The following is a 20,898-nucleotide window of genomic DNA, read 5'->3' on the forward strand; positions in this document are numbered from 1 at the left end:
TGGAAGAACGGAACCACGCAGATGCAAGCAAAGGAAATGGCTCCAAACCAGCTGTTCGAATTATCCGGATTTCCAAATTAATATGGGTCGAATTAGCGATGTTTTCACTGTATAAGAAAATAGGCCCTGTCTCCAGTCAAAATTTGGTTTCCCAGAACCCAGCATTTCTGAACTAACTCGGCTCCTTCCTTGGAGAAGTTCCGACATGAAATCCCACAAAGCACAAACAAAGCATCGTTGGATCTTTCTAGTGTTCCTGGTCGAAGGCTCAGGGGAATACGAAGCATCCAAATCACAGTCTTCCACAGAAACTACTAGCTACACTCATTAGAGAGACTAGGCTTGCTTCCACTGGCCTCAGGGCTGAACTTGTGCGCCAACATAGCGGTGAGGTCCTCCACCAGCTGGGCATCGGGTGTGGCGCCACGGCGCACCAGGGCACCCTTGCCCTCGTCGGGGTGCAGTGGCAGCACAGAGTTGCCCAGCTGCCGGCAGAGCGGGCACCAGTACTCGCCCCGCTCAACCGCCACCGTCTGCAGCCGCTGGCTCTGCTGGCTCTGCACGGAACAGAGGAGGAAAAGACAGTGACATCCTTCATACTTCCCCCCCTTCCAAGCACCAGCAGTGCACTGGTGCTGCCAAGTGCTAAAGATAATGATAACTCTGGGGATACGTGCCCACCCATGTCTGTCTGAGGCACTCGGCATCCTCAGTCTCTCTCACCCTCAACTGTGCACAGACCAGGACAAATTTGTGAATAGTAGTTCGTTATGTTGAGGATTTCATTACACTGATGTCAGTTAGATCAAGGTTTAACTGTAGCTGAAAACAAAAGATGGTTTATGCTTTATGGGAGTTTAACATCCCAAAACGACTCGGGCTATGAGGGATGGCGTACTGAAAAGCTCCAGAAATTTCGAACACCGCAGCCGGGATCGAACCCGTGTCTTTGGCAACTTTAGTGGCAATGCAAGCAAGACCATTCCTTTCCATGCTCCTTCACGACACCCAACAACAAAGAGCTGGTTGTGGGACGCTGCCCCAAACGTAGAGTTTGAGGTGACACGCAGCCTGCTTGGCCCTTGCAAGTCGGTTTCTCCATACTGCAAGCCTCATGATGGGCGCAGACCAACCTGCTTGGCACAGATGCTGTCACAAATCGGAGGTGCGAAAATGAAACCATGCTATTAAGTACCTCAGCACACGGACTGTGCTGTGTGCTGTGCGACTGTGCGGGCTGATTTCGAGGACAATGTTTTTGTTGTGCGCTTTCGTCTTGTTCTCTGTGCTCTAAGAGACACACTTTCTTGATTATCATGGACGAAAATTGAGAATGATCCAAGCGCTCGCTGCAGAACAACTGCAGCAGTGCATACGGGCTGAATTTCACCAATTTCGGTATCCTCCGCAAATCCTCCACCATACGCATGCTGTGTCTTTAATCATAGTGACCTAAACCAGAGAATATCGCTACCAGTCAAGTCTACAGCTATTTTTTTATCGCATCATGGCACAACGCAATAACGTGCTGCATGGTGGCTGCACCTCATATTGCGACTCGCGGGTGCGCAGCAGAAACGCGTAGTACTATTATCGTGCACGGGCTTTTGCCACGTCCTGCCAATCGATTCTATGAGGACAGAGCAAGCTAACTCACGTGGCAAGTTCAACATACTGCTGTTTGGAAATGTCGTGATGTTTCGCCATGAGTTCAGATGGACAGGAAATTAACACTTTCGGAATGTTTAGGAAGTTCAAATAGTTGGAATAATTAAAGTGCAGTGTCAACTGTACAGTAATAGCAAGCTATTCAAAGTTTCGAATATTCGCATACAAGCCAACTCGAAATAAAGACGTTGGGGTTTCCTGAGGCCAGGAAGACTGAGGACCCCTGATCAGAGACATACATCACACATCACATGATAGGCCCCGGGAGAAGTTTCCCAAATGCAGGAGCAGACTCACCCTCTGAGAGAGCATGTATGACTTGTGACAGTCCAGGTGCAGGTAGTGGCCACAAGTCTGCACGTGCACCCCACCCTCCCAGCCAGTGTTCATTGCCTGCGACAGAGGTGACTGGAACAGACAGAAAACAGAGCGCCATCATGCGCCAGTGTCCAGCATATCCGTAAAGGACTTAGCAGAAGGGCAAGACAGAGGTCAGTACACTACCAATGAAGCTCTGCCAGCAGCAGCCATCATGGCTCAACTTACAGAGGCCAGTCTTTAGTAATAAAAAGCCACCATGGGCAAGGCACACGTTGTTCGCCACTCAGTGACAGATAATGCAGATTGGGATGCACCTGTACAGGTGATTCACACCGAGCACCAAACAAAGCATTTTGACAAGCCTTAAAAATTAACCTTCACATGGTGAACAGGATCACAATAAAATGTACAGTGAGAACTGTTCGTGAGATACTGGTAAAAAAGAAAGCATTTTCAGATATTTTATTGCTACGCTGCCTTCAGATGCTCTAATACCATGCACAGACAGATATGTCTTTCAAATGCATAGCTGCCAGCAATTTTCTTGGCCTAATTGGGTGATATTTATTTATTTGTTTTCAATACTCTCAAGGCTCAGAGGCATTACAGAGAGGAGGGGCATACAAAATCAGAAGTAATTTTCTTGAAATGTTCGACATCGGTGCTTGCAGCGATAAAGGCAGTGAGGTGGTTCCAGTCATCCGCAGTTCGAGGAATATATGAATTCAAGCAAAGGGTGGTTCTGCAGTGCGGGATTCTTACCTTAAAACTATGATCAGTGCACGAGGATACATAAGATGAAGGAAGCAGTAACTGATTTTTGAGAATAGGGTTAGTATAATAAATCCGTTGGAAAAGAGATAAGCAAAAATATTTACCGCGCAAAGAAAGAGAACCAAGGGTTGACTTTAGTGCAGATACGCTAGCTGTTCATGTTATCACTTCATGCTAATTGATTAGAAAAGCAGAAGAAAAAACAACCACATGCCGCCGGTGGGATCCGAACCCACGACCTCCGAATTTGCTTAATTGCTTAGCGAGGGCCTCGGTTCTGGCAGCCTTGACGCCATAGGAAGCATAAGAGGGTTCTCACGCAGCTTCCACCCTCTTCGTTCGATGACGTTCTATGTCACACCTGCGGTAACTCAGGACGTTCTACGTCCGCCGCTTATGAACGTGGGTGGCGCTGATGAACACTCTCAAGGTTAGGTTACTTGTAAACATAAATACCCCCGAAAGCAGAAGATTTGACAGCCGTCGCCGTAGCTCAGAGGTAGAGCACCGGACGCGTAATTCGGAGGTCGTGGGTTCGGATCCCACCGGCGGCATGTGGTTGTTTTTTCTTCTGCTTTTCTAATCAATTAGCATGAAGCGATAACATATTCAGTAATATTCTAAGTTGATCAACAGCACAAATTAAATAAATAAATAAATTAAAAAAAACATCTCCTGTGCCCCTTGGTTTCTGTGGCTGTTGGCTTCTGTCATAGCTGTTCATGAGTAATTTGAAACAATAAAGCGGGTGGCGCGGTTCTGAACGGACTCTAAAGTGTTAAGAGATATTTCATTAGGATCCCAAATAGAACATGCGTATTCTAGTTTCGGTCTTATTAACGCGATTCATCTATGCCCCTGTCTCTCCTTTATGTCATCTTTTGTCAGCAGAGCACCCAGTGTAAAAGTGAATGGAAACCAGCTAGCCAAATTGTTGTGTTAAGCAAATCTTACTTGGATCGCCGTGTAAACTGCACTTTCAACAGTGCGAAGCAATGCATCATATTTTGGGTTAAATAAATTAGGTTTACATTTATGCACAGGCAGCGCTTGTTTCTTGTACCCCAGGTACTGCTTTCATGGGCTACCTCAGTCAAATGACAACCGAGCAAACTTACATCGTCAAAGTGCAAGGTGAAAGTCTCGAGGCGCTGCTTCATGTACGCCGACCGACTGGCATCCCGGAGCAGCGGCAGGCGCTCTTCATCCGTGCAAGGCAGCTTGCGCTCAGCCTCTTCGTCTTCCCGTGCATGTCCCAGCACTGCAAGGGGGGGGGGGAGGGGGGGGGGGGGGGGGGTACCCAAGGCAAATTTAAGGGAGGGGCTCACTTCCCACTTTCAGGCGAGAAATTTACCACGAGTAAACTGTATTAGCCCCCCATTTCCAATGTTCAAAGTGTGCACGGTGAAAACAGCAACCAACCACCCCCTCTAAAAGTCATCTATAAATCTGCCCAAGCTAATATCTGTGAAACAACTGCATGATGCAGGATCAGTAATGCTTATCAGGTAGGGCTGTGCTAACTGTGCTTTTTCGCTGCTAAGCGAATAGTAATTTTTTCAAATAATCTCAATGCAAACATTTAAAATACTTCTGGCACACAAAAAAGACTGAACAGCTCAATAAGCACTTTCAAAATCATGTTTTTTTTCTAACACGCAAGGTCCTTACATGAAAAAAAGCAGAGTGCACTGAAGCTTTGTCAAACTCAATGAAGCTGCGTCGACTTCGTAAAACACAATGCTGGAGTAAAACCATCATTGTGATGCAGCAGCACTGGTAGAACTACCGTATTTACCCAATTCTAACGCGCACCTTTTTTCGGGAAAAATACGTCTCAAAATCGCATGCGCGTTGGATTCGAGTGCAAACCGAAACGTCCCCATAGCTGCCCATTGTCATCGCCATTATACGATGTGGGAGCTCGCTAACTGCTGGCAAACATGGGAGCACGTTTGCTCGTCGTTTTTTGCGTCGCAAGAGCCATTTTCAACTGGTGTGGCGCTTGTCATTGGTCGCGTGTCGCGTGCTCAGCGACCACGTTCACGGCGACGGTATCCCGTGCACTGCCGCGGGCGGACGCCTCATCACTGCCGTTGCACGATCGAGATACGCGGCACGAAAAATGTGTTGATGAAACAACGGTTGTCAGAAACGCGTCTCCAAAAACGATGAGAGTCCTTTCCGTTTTGCGGCCAATTCTCTGAGAGAGAGATAACATCGTCCGCAGGCGGGGCACGCCGCGTCGCTGACGAGGTCGTGCATCATGCCGATCTCACAGATAACAGCGCTTCCGCGCTCGTTTTTGCGCTTGTCTTGGTCGTCGAAGATCTCTATCTTTCGCTGAGATGCACTGACGAAGTCATGGATGCTCCGCAAGAAGCTTGAAGGATCCAAATGGTGCATCTCCGTTGCCGCAGTTACGCGTAGCAGCAGACGAACCTCCCGTCACCGGAGCTCTCCGCTTGCGCTTGGGGCGTCTTCCTCTATACTGATGCTTTGTCAGGAACTTGCGTGAACGAAAATCTCGTTTCTCAGTCACATCCATAGCGGAGAAAGGAGAAAAACCCGGGCAGAAGCGTTGGTTCACGTCTCGGTGGCGGCAGAACGAAGAAAGAGCGTCTGCGTCCGTCCGTGCGGTGGGATTCTCGTAGCCAATGGAAGGGCTCCGATCGCACCACGTGATTTGAAGGGCCAGTCGCGACGCTCGACTCGGGCGGGAAACGATCTTTTTTTTTTCGTATTTTTATCAAGATTGCGCCGCTGCCGAAGTGGCTTCTGGTAGAAGATGGGTAGGCCTACTTCCCCGCGAAAATTCAAGAGCGGGCGACGCCGTGGAGCGAAATGCCGCGTTCACGAAATTCGGTCAAATTCGCACTTTCGCGAGCCACCGCGGGTGCTTTAATTGCATTTTTTACTACCTTCCCCTTGATTATCGGCTTTGATTTTTTTATATATAAAAGAAGAGGCTTGGGGGAATACAAAACGCAAGAAAATACAAAATCGACTTTATCGAAAAAATAGCGGTTTTTTCACCCGCATCTCTCCTTAAAATATTAAAACGGTTGCAAATTATTTTCATTCGTGGAAGTCACATGCACGTTAGAAGCGGGGCTCGTAGTTTTTTTTTTTTCATTCGGGCGCATATCGGGCGCATATCGGGCGCGCGTTAGAATCGGGGCTTTAAATTTTTTTTTTTTTGGTGCCGTAAATTGGGTGCGCGTTGGAATCGGGGGCGCGTTGGAATTGGGTAAATACGGTACTCAAAGCAGCCAGCAAATAACACCAAGAGAAGATACTACTGCCATCCTATACCCATAATCATCAGACTGCAGTTTCAAGCCTCGAAATAACAGGATAGCACCTGTCTTGCAATGAGCAAATATAACCATAACTGCTCCAATATGTTGAAATTCATCACTGTTCTCATTTGCATATTAAGAAGGGGTTTCCAATACCCAGCCTTGCACGGGCATCCAGAGGGGGAGGGGCAAGAAAGGCCGGCTGCCTCCCCCCCGCCCCCCCCCCCCCCCACCACCACCAGAAATTGATATATTTTATGCACTAGTAGTAGAAAACAACTACACAGCTTGATTAGCATGCTTAGGTGATAGTAGTTTTTTGCATTTTGCTTATTCAGTTTAATTCTTTGTTCATTAATAAAATCCTATATATGTTCTCCAAGCCTAGCACTAATTTCTCCAAGCACCCCCGCTGAAAAAAGTTCTGCGGATGCCCTTAGAGCCTTGCCATTCTTTCTATGAACTTGCTGTATGAAAGGAGCCACTCACCACTGGTGGCTTGTAGAAGCACCACCATGCCGACTGGCCGTGCCACCGTGGATGGAGACGTTTGGCTGCAGATGACGCACTCATACTCCTTGGCCACAGACACCACTGGCTCAGGCTCGGATGATGGTTCAGTGATGTCCTGCTTCTCTATTTCTAAGTGGGTTGCATGGAAAAAAAGTGTTCGTCTCATGCCAGTTCGTACTTTATCTCCCTGAAACTTTTGCACAGTTGAGCCAAATTTCAAGTAACTCAGTACTAGCTAACAGATAGTTGGCGCAGTGAGTTTGTTATACATAGGTCAACTGCCACAACACCTTAATTACATGGAGTTCTCAAATACGTGGGCCGCAATGGGGAAGGCATTGGGGAATTGAGAAGCTTTGTAATATCGAGGAATTTGCTATATGGAAGTTATTACGTCCAGGTTTAATTGCCCACGATAACCAAAGCGCAGCTTGAGAAGGAATACCACACACAAAAAAAAATTTTTAATTTCAGGCAGCCCTGTAGAAGTGTCAAAAACCTTAATGTTTCCTGTATCCTGGCCATGGAAGGCAAGACAGCAACCGCAGGTGCACAGAACTATATATCAGCTACCAACCAGCATTAATAGCGTCGCTCACCAATTTCCATTGCTTTCTTGAGGAAAGACTTTTGTCGGTTGGCAAACTCAGCCATGAGCTTCATCTGCCTCTCCTTGGCTCGGCGTCGCCTGCAATGAAGCCGTGGTTGAGGGCATGCATAGCTCCCAAAGAAATTGGAGGCTCCACTACACAACCCTACTTCCAAGACCAAGCAAGAAAGCATCATAATTTTTTTGCACAGGAACTTTTTTAAGCCTATTCAATTTCAAATAATTCAAGCAAAACTCTAGCCCAAAAAGGGGAGGGGTTCAAAACAGCAATAACAGCCGACAAACATCACGGCACCAGTGAGGCAGACAAGCAAGTTGCAACAGGCTGCAAGCTGAGCGCGTACCTCTCCTCACGATCGCTGGCTTCTCGCGCTGCAGCTGACGTGCTCGGGGCTGACGAGCTGCCCTCGCCATCACTAGGCTGGGGCGGCCAGATCTGACACCGCTGTTCCTCGACCGGCGACTCCCGCTCGGCAGTGCGCGTCAACCGCACCAGCTTGTCCAGCAGCAGGCCCACAAAGTGCGGGCCGTCCCCCACCCGATTCTGCTCCTGCTGCTCGGGCGTGGGCCCAGCCTGGTCTCGGTCTGGCAGACGGTACGAGTCTGGTTGGCCAGACAGCTTGGAGTGCAGCTTGAGCAGCAGGGACACCAGGCTCTCGTTCACCTCGGTGACTGACGGAGGCTCCAGCGGAGGAAGTGCCTGCACACGGTGATTGCATAATGACTGCAATGCGGAGGCAAGAACCTTTCAGGCCACGGAGCTTGCATCTCTCTTTGCCTCTGCCAGAGGCAAAGCAAGGCAGGTGATGTGCGCACAAAATTGAGATGAGGTGAGGCAGTGTCACTTAATGGTGCTATGCTCTCCTCAAGCAGATCCAAAGTGCACTTACTTGCAGCTGCACCTTCAGATGCAGTGTCAATGCCACAGCAAAAAAAAAAAGACTCCCCAAGACAATCTCCCCTGGCAGAACAAGCACACTTTCACAGCAGAAAAGTGCTGTGGGCAAGCCATGCTGCACTTGTACTGCTTGGTAGCACAGCACCTTGGTAGGGCAGGCGCATGAACTACAAACTCTCTGAGCATGTCATGTTTCAGTGAGGTAATACCCCTGTCAAGCGGGCAAGTTAAGTGCACTTAAGGAGAGCGTACTTCGCTGTAAGTACACTTTGCCGCATCTAAACGACGCAAGTGGAGTTTCACTCGCAGAAGAGTGCACTCTGCTGAGAGTGCGTTCACGGACCACACTTTGCTGGTCGAGTGCGTAGCCTCGACGCCAGCGGTTCCAATGTACAAAATGTATAGTGCATAAAAAGTACTTACAACTTTATTTTACGTGTTATAACACTGTTTTCAGAAAAAAAGTTCCTTGGTTATAACTACAAGCGAAGCAACAAAACAAGTAAACGTGATAAGATGCAACATTGCCGCCCGCCGCCATCTTGTTTGTTGTCAAAATTCTGGATAGTCATGGCTGGTCTTGGCTTTTCTTCTATTTTCATTTTTTCATCCTTAAAAACTGTTGAACCTCGTTTTATTTGCGCTATCACGTTAAGCAAGCAAATATTATGAGTCTTTTTTTCTTTTCCATCGTCCTGTTCAGAAATTCCGCTCATTTTCTGTCGCTATTTTTTTTTTACTATGAGTGCACTTTGCTTTCCCGTTTAGCACCGCGTAGCCCAAAGTGTCATTCGGGATGCTGAAGCGCGCTCCCCTAAGTGCACTTAACTTGCCCGCTTGACAGGGGTATAAGCCTAAGCCTCGAATTCAAGTCATCAGCTCAAGTCAAGTACAACATAAGACTTCTTATAATTCATCATGTCACCACACAGACTATGACTACCACTCAAGGAAAAGTAGCCCTCAAGTCATTGTGCTTCCTAGAAAACAGCTGTTTTTCACTGCACCTTGCCTGGCATTAATTCTCTCAATTGCAGCTAGACTGTAGCCACGCGGGTCCTAGGGCTATCAACGTATCAAGGTTCCATCATTTTACATTTTTTTCCTACAATGCCCCTTCCAGAGAAACGTAATCCTTCACTGTAGGTCTCCTCGATTTGGCTTCACTTGCTGCACCAGTTCAAGAAGTGCACCACTTTCGCATTCATTTTGCCAGTGTAGTGTGCGTTAAAAATATCACATCATTAAAAATATTTGGAGAATGTCACTCCATGAACCATTCCTCCTGCTAAAAGTTAATAGTGACTTTAGCCTCCATGTTCTGTAGTCACACCAGGCTTTCTGCGAGTTCGGTACAGAAATGAAGCACATAAAAATTTATGTCAAAACTACTGAACTTATATGAGAGAACATTTATATTTAATCACTGAGTGCACTCCCAAATATGTGTGCCAAACTTCATCACTCTGCACCACAAAATACATTTCACTCCCGAAACCCGCATCCCCCCTAAGGGTCTTGAAATAAATTATTTTTTTTTTCATGAGAGACGTTTTAATGATATCAGGTGTGCACATGTATTCTTTCCTCCTGTTTTCAAAATATAACTAGTTTTGGTACATCTCAATTAGTTCTCATATATGGAAAAATAACTGAAGCCTAATTAGCTTAACACTTTCCATCAACCATTTCTGGTTTCAATTGAAATGGAGCTGTAGCCAAAGACCTGCCATGCAGAGTTATGCTATTTATGTTCTTATTGAGACATATTATATGAAAATTTTCAATTCTGTTCAGATCCCTAATTACCAAATATAATTCGGTTCCATCATTTGAAAAATCAATATTTTCACTTTTTTTATACCATTTCAAACTCACGTCTCCTCTTACAGGGCAACTGACTACCCTCTGGTCGAAAATATTTTACCAAATGCGCAGACTACAGCAGACCCCCACAGGCAGAGTTCTTTTAAAGAAACTGGGCTACACCGAACAAATTCGAGAAATATTGAGAACTAAAACGATCCCCGATGAGTACCGCAGCACGCTCAGGGTGGCACCAATACCAAGAAACATGGACCCGAACCTCCACAAAGACCGAAGAGAGGCAAGGGCCGACCGCTTACAGAAAACACACACATCCCAGGATACAACAGTGTATGTCGACGCTGCCACGTATGCCATGACTAGGGGACAAGGCACCAACAACGCAGTGGCAACTGTAGTCAACTCGGAATTACACGAGATTACCAGCGCCTCCCTGCAAGACTGCACGATAGCTGAGGCTGAAGAAGCGGCCGTCGCTCTAGCGGCAGCGGAGGGCTATCGGACTGGGCGGTCACTGACAATTCTTACTGATTCACAAGCAGCCTGCCGCAACTATCTTTGCGGCAGAGTCGGTCACAGAGCGCTCCGCATACTCCGCTCTGTAGACTGCAAGACGCAACAAACACATGCAAAACCACACAAGCCGATCAAACATAAGATCATCTGGGTACCGGGGCACACGGGGGTGGCAGAAAACCAAGAGGCAGACAGGATAGCTCGAGGATATACTAACTACCGAGCATCCAACGTCAACGACCTTGAGGAATCCCTGCCAGTACCTCAGGAATACTCGGCCATACTCAACAACTACAAAGGCAGCAGGATGCGGTACCCACCACCGCACAAATCTTTAAACAAAGAAGAGGCTGTCACATGGAGACCACTTCAAACGGGGTCATATCCAAACCTAAACACACTAAGTAAAATTCACCCCACACTTTACGCACACAATTGTCCGTGGTGCCATGAAAAACCTACACTGTATCACATCACATGGGCATGTCAAAAAGTCGACATCGTCCCAGTTATACAAAACCCAAGTGTGGAGCAATGGGAGGGTCTGCTCTCCATCGACTGCCGCGATGACCAGAACGGTTTGATACGGCGAGCTCAGCTGACGGCAGCATCCAGCGGAGCCCCGGAATAGGGGTAACCGACCGTTGCGGATGGACTCATCTGACCACATAAAAAAACCTTGTGCTAGAGCCAAATAAAGTTATCCTATCCTACACCTCTCTGGTAGTGAGGCTCCTCTCCTTCCGTTCGCTCCCTGAGATTTTTCTCTCTCGCGCCGCGTCGAGTAGGCTCCGCAAAGGAAAACACCCTTCCTCCTCCGATGTTAGCCGGAGGCGTGGTGTCTGGTGGAGTGCGTCACATGTCTACGTCATGGCCCTGCCTTGAATAGAATTCTTTTCTTGGTTTTTGCTCCCCGGTCTATTCAGAGGAGTGGGGGGGGGGGCGTGTTTCATCACGTTTTTTTTCTTTGTCCTTTCTCTCCCCAGTTGCTTGGGTCGTGGACGTAGTCGTCCGAACGAAGTGTCTTCCGCAAACCACCACATTCTTTACCATTGTGTCAGGAAGGCTGATGCGTTGGAGCCAGACACGACCCAACTCATAATCTCCTGGAAATCTGTGCCGGATCGTGGTTCGACTCCAGTCGCTGCGTGCGCATCCAACGACAAAAACAGCGTCGTTGCATTTTCTCCGCACACTGAATGATAGAGAGGCGCAATCGACTCTACCACCTAAACTTGTTAGCGAGCGCATACTTTCACACATCTGTCTGTCAACCCAAGTTAGCGAGCCATCTTTTCATTACCTTTTTTTTTTCAGGCCTCCCTATCTTTTCACGACCGGAGGGGTGGGAGTCGGTTTTGTTCGAAACACATGGCGAAGCGCGGACCCGGCAACCGCCAGTTTGCTTTTCTCCGTGTGTGTTTATGTGTTCTGTGTGTTTGTGTCTTTTCTCTGCTCCTAAGCTCATGACGTTTAACGGCACCAAGGTGTAGACAAGATGCAGGAACGATAAGCGGTGTGCGTGCAGAGCGGACGAGTGTGCGCGCGAGGGAAAGGGTCTACTACGCACGACACGGCATACGCACAGAACACGCTGAAGCATACATGAACTGGCACAACTAACTAAAACCTTGTTTTGGGGGGCTTGCATGAAGGAAAAAAAAACTGAAGAAGAAGAGCGCATGCAGAGGGCTATCTTGTGCCTTGATCACGGTGGGGGGGAACCGACTCTCTCCGTTCTAATATTTTTCTGCTGACCCAAAAGACACGGGTTCGATCCCGGCCGCGGCGGCTGGAATTTCTTTGGAGGAGAAATTCTAGAGGCCCGTGTACTGTGCGATGTCAGTGCACGTTAAAGAACCCCAGGTGGTCGAAATTTCCGGAGCCCTCCACTACGGTGTCTCTCATAGCCTTAGTCGCTTTGGGACGTTAAACCCCATAAACCAACCAACCATCTAATATTTTTTACTTTTTATGACTACGGTTCAACGCTGTCACCGAACGCTCCCTCCTCAGATTTTTTTTTTTGCCTTCATGCGGGCTTGTAGGCATGTGCCAAAACGGAAGGCGCTCAACGAGCAGACGACGCAATGCCCCAGCTACGCCCACCCTTCGCCCGTCAGTCAGAACAACGCACCAATGGAATGCCTTCAGTGAAAGCTTTCTGTATGATGTCAAACGAGCCAGAGTAGAAGACGAGGATGTTTGCTTGTGGAAGGAAAGAACAAGCGGGCATTGATTTGAATTTTTACAGCTTCTTGGGGCGCGCATGGCTCTGGTATTTTGCAGAGGTTATCTTCGATGCCTCATCTATGCAGTGGGATTGTTTTTCTAAACTGTCCTGACCCTGGTCAGTTGTCCTTTAAGAAAAAGCAAGCAAAAAAATTTGGCGCCCATAATTTAAATTTGCTCCACGGAGCCAAGATTATGCTGCCTGCAAACTAAAAAAGACAGTGGGCGTACTGGGCTTCCCCACCTTGAGAACAGTGCTGCTCTCCAGCTCATGGCAAGGTTTGCTACACGGCAGCTGAGGCTGGCTGCTGCCGCTGTTTCCTCCTGCACCATTGCCCCTGTTTCGGAGGGCATGGTACCGGAGCCGCCGGCTCAGCTGGGCCAGGCCCCGCCCCAGTGGCACCAGAGCGCCCACCGAATTGCTTCCGGCTGCACCACCCCCTCCAGAAGAGGAGGCCGGGGAGGGCCAGCGCGTCCGTGGTCCCGCTGACATCCGCAGTGGGACAAGGGCCCCACTGGGGCTGGCCATGCCACCAGGAGACCTACCAGCACCACGGTGGACCAGTGAATTGCTCGGCGCAGAGCCCGATGCTGCTCCAGACGTTGTGGGGTGCACGCCTGTCGTGGATGGCACAAGGGCACCAGCAGCAGCAGCAGCAGCAGCATCTTCAGGCTGGTCTGCAATACAAGCAACATCATCACTCAGTGGCACAGCAACAAAACAGCAACACCAGGGCCTTCTGGGGCTGATTAAAAGACGCAGCGTCACTGTACAGCAAAGCTTCACGTCCCTGCGGGAAAGGATGTAGCAAATTTGCTAAGGATGCTGAAGATGCCAAATTCTGTGTCAGGGACTGTACCGTAAGACTAGATGAACTCTCCTGAATGATGATAAGTCCAGCAGCAGTAACAGATGACATCTGCGTTGAACTAAACTCCGGCAAACTTTAAGCTTTTCTCCTTCAGGCCGCCAAAGCTGGCAAAGATTGAAGCAGGAAATTTTTAGCTGTCATTCCTGGTGGCATTAGTTTTTACAGCAACACAACCGCACAACTCTGGCAAGTTTTCTTAATGAAAAGATTCCGATCATCAAGAGGGGACACTCCTCGAAAACTTTTTTTAAATATTAATGCTAGGTGAATGAAAGTTGAACTGCTTAGAGAGCTTAATCCCCTCTTTTCAAATCTATGCAAGCATAGTTTTGAAAAACTATGCAAGCTCGTGCAGCTGCTGGACATAGCAGTAAGCATGACAGAGCACTGCAATATTTTTCTTATCCCTAACACTCAACTTGCCAATGAGCAATATAACGTGATTCTCTTGGCATGTACCATTTTCAGACACTTATATCTCATGCTTTTTTCTACACACCTTAAAGATTATGTATGCCAAATTTGTTCTTGACTCGATGAGTACATAATATGTTGTGCACAAAATTCATGTTTGGTCCAAAATAAAAAGTGCAGAAAAACACGAGTGAAATTTATAAAAGTTGTTTACTGTTGTTGTAGCAGCACTAGCTGCATGAAAACTGCACAAAATGCAGGTTAGGCCATCTTAAAGGGACACTAAAGTTGGCTTGTATTGACAAAATACCAGCTCCTGATTACAAAAACGCCACTCATACTGACAACAAAGCTCTTGTAACATAGAAAAGAGCAAGAACCAAAATACAGGTATCGCCGCCACAGGCCAAACTCGCAAGTACAAGCGTGATGACGTCATAGGACAAAACAGTGCTACTAGAACCAAGCAACACTAGAACACGAGAAGCCACGAATCACTGAGGCGCAGCCAATGCATGCGCAAATCTCCTTGACACCGCCAGATAGTGCCACGTAGCCGGCAACTACGTGCGCGCTTGCAGCATCGGGACCAATAAGCGCCTGCTCACGGGCAGTAGGCGGGCTCCCGGTATTCCGCTAACGGTAACAAGGTACACGGTATGCTAAAGGTGTCTATTTGCAAGAACTTCGTTGACGACTTCGAGAACGGGATCCATCGTAACGCTGGCAAAACGCCGGTGCAAACGTAAATAGCGACGGCCGCAATAGCCGCGATAGCCTTCAACGTGCGGCCGGCGGTAGCTTTCTTTTCGGCTGCTGCTAGGCCGCACTGCTGGCAGCCAGAAATCTCGGAGTCTGCGTTACGTCATGTGCACGTCATGTTTCACGTCTCTTAGTCCTGTGTCGTCATAAGAGAATCCCAAGTTTGAACCAGAGCGGCGGAAAAAACTTTCCAACTTCGAATCCAAATTTCTTAGCAATAAATGCATCTTTCACTGCCGGCCAAGTGGCAACAAAGCCATGACAAGCCGAACTATCGGATTTTGCTTTTAAAAAAATATTAATAGAGCTCTCCTCACTGTCCCTTTAAAACAGCACACAGCTTCAGTATCTGCCCGCATGACATGTGGCTCCCTCAGAGCCCTCCTGAGCAGCATCCTCTGTCTGCACTCCGGACATGCCATGCCACCCACCATTATGTTCACCGCCCCTGTCCCACAGACGAAGGTGCTCACCGACTCCTCACCATCCCTACCTTCATTCTCGAAGATTTTTAGCCTTTTCTCCGATGCACTGACGAATTTATCTACGCTGTCAATGAACCTTGAGCGTCCGGCCTGCTACACAACTGTCACAAGCATCGCCTCTGCCGAGGTTAGGCTTAGCTGCCGCGGACGACTCTGTTGCATGGCGTCTGACTTTGCAGTCAGTTCCCTGAATCTGTGCTTCTACCGGTCCTTTTGAAATCGAAAATCTTGTTTCTTTTCTGCATCCATCAAAGCAAGGAGCACAAAGATGCATGAAAGCTTGTAGAACACGTACAGAGGGCTGAGTGTCGCATAAAGAGCAGGCTAGCTAAGACCACTTTGCGCTCTAATAGCCAATTGCAAGGCCAAAATTGTGCCAAGTGGTTTAAAGGCCCAGTGGAAGCTCTTGGTATTGGCAGTGAAAAATGCTATCTTTATTATTAGTTCCCCGGAGTTTGCGAAGTGACAAAGCTGACCCATTTTCAAGCGTGTGATGTGTCAAATTGCGGTGTTTCACGCCACTGGGCTTGTGCACAGCAGCATGGGTCAGATCTACACTTTTGCTAGCCACTTTGAGTGCTTTAACCTAGTTTTTTTAATGATATCCCAATTATTTCCGGCTCTGATTTTGTTATAAATGAAAGAGGAAGGATCAATGTTACTCAGTCAAGAACACAAAACTGATTTTTTAAAATGAAAATCGCCGTTTCTTGCCCCACGTCTCCCCATAAGGGACCAGCAAGCAGTAGTGTATGTTCTCACCGGCCACCGCCACCACGGCCGTACTGGTGCTGCCACTGGGCACTAGGGCAGTGCTAGTACTACTGGGTGCTGGCAGAGCTGGTGTCGAAGGGTGCGAAGGGCCAGCCAGGGGTAGGTAGAAGGGTGGTGGTGGGCTGAAGAAAGCTGGCACAATGGTGCCAGCCTCAGGGTTCACAGGAACCAGCGCACCTGCATCTGGTGCTGGTGCCGAGGGAGGAAGAGCCAGTTGCTGGCCCGATGGTGGCAGCTGGGGTGCGCCACCGTTTCCTGCAAACACACGGAGGCACTCTACAAATGCACAAACTAAAGGAATAAATGAAGCAGCTACTGAACAGGGCTATCAACGTAGAGGGCTATCAATAAATCGTGACCACCAGAGGTTCTTTAATGAGCACTGACATCGCACAACACAAGGCGAGCCTTATATTTTACATTCATACGATGCAATCGTTGTGGGTAGGCTTAAAGGTGCACTGAAGAGGAATCTGAACTTGTCTTTTTGCCGCGGGAACTCGATCTACACGTTCCGAGCATTCTTAGAAACTGCGATTTACTGCCCTGTGTGGCCGATTTCCCCAATTAAATCGAATTAACTTCAGGCTCCCGCCTTTTTTTTTTAATTCTGCCTCGTACGGTGGGCGGAGTCGACCAACACGTGGAGCGCCTTTCACCCAGTCCCGTGGCGGCTTGCCGCTCTGCCATCGGCGGAGTAATACGTAGTACAGTAAAAGCTCGTTAATTCGAACTTCACGGGACCGGGAAAATCATTCGAATTATCCGATGTTCGAATTATCGAATGGCCGCGAAAAAACCGACAAGAACCATTTGCATTATGGTGTATAAAGGGTATTTACTCGCCTAACGAACCCACTCACATAATGAACCCACCCACCCCCGATTTTTGCCTAAGAATCTGAAAAAAAAAAGCGTCAGTCGTTAACGCTTCCCTCCGTTTGGCACCGTCACGGCCCACAAGGCATTTCTTGGCAGCGCGCCAAGATGCTGCGCAGCGATAACATCACTTTTGACGTTAGCTCCAGCAAAGTGGGAAGCGAACTTTGGCAGAGTGCCAGCGCTTGTTCGGTTGTGCAAGCCTCGTTTTCAGACCGTCATGCCCCCCCCCCCCTTCCCTTCTCCAACGCATTTCTTGGCGGCGCGCCAAGATGCTGCGCAGCGATAACATCACTTTTGACGTTAGCTCCATCAAGGGGGAAGCGAACTTTGGCAGAGTGCCAGCGCTTGTGCCGGCGTCTTCTTCGCGGCTGAGCGCGTGCTTCCATTGGCGACCGACCGATGGGTGGAAGCATGAACCACACTCGCAAAGAAAAAAAAAGTTTTTCGCACGTAATTTGTAGCGCCCGCATAGAGAAAGATATTGGTAAAGAGCGGACACTCGGCGAAATCTGGCCCCAGGAAATGACGCGCAATCCTCCTCCTCCACTAGATAATCTTCCAACTCCAGGATGGCGCCACCAGTCTCTAAACGCGCGCGCGCGCGCGGGCGGGTAGCCGGCGCGGCGGCTCAGACCCATCGGAGTGGCAGACAACGGCGCGTCGTGGGGGCTGTTTTGTGCGCGTGAAAGCGTGCGGCGTATTTGTTCGTGCGGGCAGACCGCAATTTTTTTCGTCTCTCTTGCCCTTCGACGCAGAACTCCTCCTGTTTATGACGGCGGCAAGGTGAGAAATGTTTATTTGTGGAAGTACGCTGTATTGCATGCAATTTAGGCGGCCGCGCCGGCCGCCGTTGCCTGTCTGCAGTTCGTGAAGCGGCGCGCTCGCTCTGTGGCCAGCCGGCTGTTGTTCACGGCATTCTTGCAGTTTGTGACAGCGTCAAGGAAGGAATGTTTTGTTTTTGCAAAAGTACGCTACATTTCAAGCACTTTATGCAAAATTACGCTGCATTTCGAGCACTCTAGCTTAGTACGCCGGCGCAGTTGTGAAGGGTGCGCGCACGCTGTGTCATGCTACGCCGTGGCGGGAGCGGCGGGAGGAATGATGCTGCATGATGCAGCCTCGCCGGTCGGTGCGTAGAAACAACAACAAAAAAAACCTGCCCACGGCCTGTGGCCCGACGCGCTGTGCCTAGCGGTTAGTTTTGCTTGGTTTCGCGCTTTCTCGGGACGTCACGTTTTTGTATGGCCCCCGACAATATGTAACTTCTTATGGGTGACATTTGTCAGTGTAAGGTTAAAATGTAAGTACTTTTTTGAAAGTGGGCGAACGGCGAAGACGACCGTTCCCGCGCAGCAAGTACGGGACCGTAGTTTTCAAGACTGGTGGAAAAAAAAGATGACGCACGAAAAGCTCAAACCTTACTCTTGTAGTACGTATGTATGTATGTAGTACGTGCGAAAGAGTCCGTTATCTGCGCTCGTGGAAACGCACATTTCGCCCGTGCATTGACAACACAGGGATGCGCTTTTGAAAACCGGCAAAAAAAGGCAACGCGTCGGGCTTTCTAAACTCTAAAGAGCTTGAAAACCGAGAACTGTTGCGCCGATAGTTTAATTTTCTATGCTTCTTAAAACATACGTTGCACCCGTGTATTTCTCAGTGCTCCTAACACATTGTGTACTTCTGGTTCGTAGTCCGTGTTGTGGCCGTCTTTGTACGAAATATTCTCGAACAAACCGCGTACTCTGCTGACCACCTAGGTATTAGAAGGTAGACAATAACGTCGGGGAATGTAGAAATGCTTGCAAAAAGCTGATTGGTATCTGCCGTGTAGTACGGTATGTGTATTGTACTTTGCGCAACGACGTTCAGCACGCGAGTTTCGCAAAAACATGTTTACTCCGCTCGTAATTTCGTTCTCTCGCCGCTTTCACACCTTTTCACTGTTTACAGAGTTACAATATAAGGTGACTGAGAATGACCATACTTGCGAATTTTTCAGGTGATGCCACCCGTCGGCAACACCTGCTGTGTGCCGTGGTGCCGCAACAGGATCACCTTGAGCAGGAGGTCAGGAACCATCTTCCGCATCCCACGGCTTTGTTTATGTTGCACAAAATAAATGTTCTCATTTCACTCAAAACCTGGTGTCTTTTGTGGAGTGCTAATATTTGGCAAAGGCTGTGATGCAGCTGCGTTCATGGCTGGTCAACAGCACTCGAAATCTATTTAATTATACGCTGCCAACGGCGCAGCGGGGCGCGGCGTATGCTAACATTCAAACCGCGCGCCCCTGAAACCGGAACCGGAAGTCGTCCCTGGCAGCGAGGCGCAGCGCATGCAGCCATTCAAACTGCGCGCGTTGAAACCGAAACCGGATGTTATGAGACTCCACCCGCTTGGTGCGCTGCAGTCAAATGGGCCGCTGGGCCCTATGGGAGTGTCCGCTCTTTACCAATATCTTTCTCTATGGCGCCCGTCCGAAGTCATAGCCTTCATGGGCGTTGGCTGGGACCGCGCTGACAGTGCTTATCCGTATTTTCGAATTAACAGGGCTAGAATTAACGAGCATTTAGTTGCCAGTTGCGGAGGTTGCGCGGAAAAGAGAGTAGGCAGCCGCCAGCGCGGTCGCCAACCTCTTCCCTCCGGTGCCGCCGGCCACCGCGCCAGTGATGGCGCCATTTAAGCTTTACCCACTCTTCCAAGGTTTTATCTAGTTCCATCTTCTGTCCCCGTTTAGGACGTACGCAGCCTCTAACTATGCGGAGGAGGTGCTTTTTTTTTTTGGCCACATGCTGTGTGCCAAGCCGCCCAGGCGGTGGCGCGTAGTTCGAATTATCCGTAACGGAACCGACTCGCTTTCGAATTAATGGGCTTTTTTATACACAGATCTCTATGGAGCTTGGCCGGACCAAGTAGTGTTGTTCGAATTATCCGAAAATTCGAATTATCGAGTTTTGAATTAACGAGCTTTCACTGTAGTCTGTAGTAGCAAATAGTCCGCGCGTATTTTTATTTCTTCGGGCTTATTTTGCGGCTATATTATCTGCGAATGAAACTATTTATTCATGGAAACCTAAAAAACAAAATAAAGCGAAAGCAAAGCCTCCACGGGACTGGGTGAAAGGCGCTCCACGCGTTGGTCGACTCCGCCCACCGTACGAGGCGGAATTAAAAAAAAAGGCGAGAACCGGACGTTAATTCGTTTTAATTGGGGAAATCGGCCACACAGGGCAATAAGTCACTGTTTCTAAGAATGCTAGGAACGTGTGAATCGAGTTCCCGCGGCAAAAAGACATGTTCAGAATCCTCTTCAGTGCACCTTTAAGTTCCAAAACTGGGCACAGCAGCCAAATTTCAAACCAACAGAGCAACTGCAATGGGTCCTCTATCAAAGAATATTTGCATTCACAGGCACCGAGGACCAAATGCCAGCTACAAGACATTACAAGATGCTAAGCTGGTGCAAATATAGCTGCTTTTTTGGTTCTAGGCGAATTAAAAAGTAAAAAATAATTTGCGTCAGATATTGCAAATGCTTTTGGCACATAACAAGTAGCAATAATGGCTCTGCTAGGCATTTTCAGCACCATTTGTTCTTCTCACAATTTCTTTTAGTGACCGCAAGGGTGGAAAGTCATCCCAACTGAGGTGATGTCACTTTGTGCCGGAACCACTGTGTGAGGAAGCCAACCTAACTGGCATCCGGTGCTCTCTCATCATGACATTTAAGGGGGGACACTGGTCTTGAAAAAAAATTTTTATTAATGAAGTCACAGTTACGAAATCTTCAGGGAAAATGTATTTTTGTGCGCTGATTCCGAATATATCATTTAATTTCATGTAAAGCAATTCCTTGAGCACTTATGCAATTTTTATGCTAGTATTTTGCGGAGAGTTTTGAAGAAAATTTGCTGCGGGAAACTCGCTGAAATGTATGCCATTGGGTTCTCTTGACACCAAGGAATGCAATAAGGGTGAAATTGTCTTCCTGCCTATCAAAGAACTTCGGTTATAGAGTTTTGAAGTTGTCGCTTCAGAAATGAGA

At 48.4% G+C, this 20,898-nt stretch overlaps 1 protein-coding gene across 2 annotated transcripts in view; it reads right to left on the bottom strand.

Annotated features, from left to right (window-relative positions):
* The window catches only part of Ubr3 (Ubr3 ubiquitin ligase), an 82,735-nt gene that overhangs the window by 22,266 nt on the left and 39,571 nt on the right, over positions 1–20,898 (bottom strand). For both annotated transcript variants that reach the window (XM_089543557.1, XM_089543556.1), the window contains 8 exons: positions 15,957–16,223; positions 12,906–13,339; positions 7,533–7,888; positions 7,178–7,266; positions 6,555–6,707; positions 3,882–4,024; positions 1,966–2,076; positions 357–557 (listed from right to left, as the gene is read on the bottom strand). In XM_089543557.1, coding sequence (XP_089399683.1) covers positions 357–557; positions 1,966–2,076; positions 3,882–4,024; positions 6,555–6,707; positions 7,178–7,266; positions 7,533–7,888; positions 12,906–13,339; positions 15,957–16,223 — 1,754 coding nt within the window. The remainder of the gene's footprint in view (positions 1–356; positions 558–1,965; positions 2,077–3,881; positions 4,025–6,554; positions 6,708–7,177; positions 7,267–7,532; positions 7,889–12,905; positions 13,340–15,956; positions 16,224–20,898) is intronic.

The sequence above is a fragment of the Amblyomma mixtum genome, chromosome 5, assembly GCF_055824585.1.
Source record: "Amblyomma mixtum isolate Tamu chromosome 5, ASM5582458v1, whole genome shotgun sequence".
NCBI lineage: Eukaryota > Metazoa > Arthropoda > Arachnida > Ixodida > Ixodidae > Amblyomma > Amblyomma mixtum.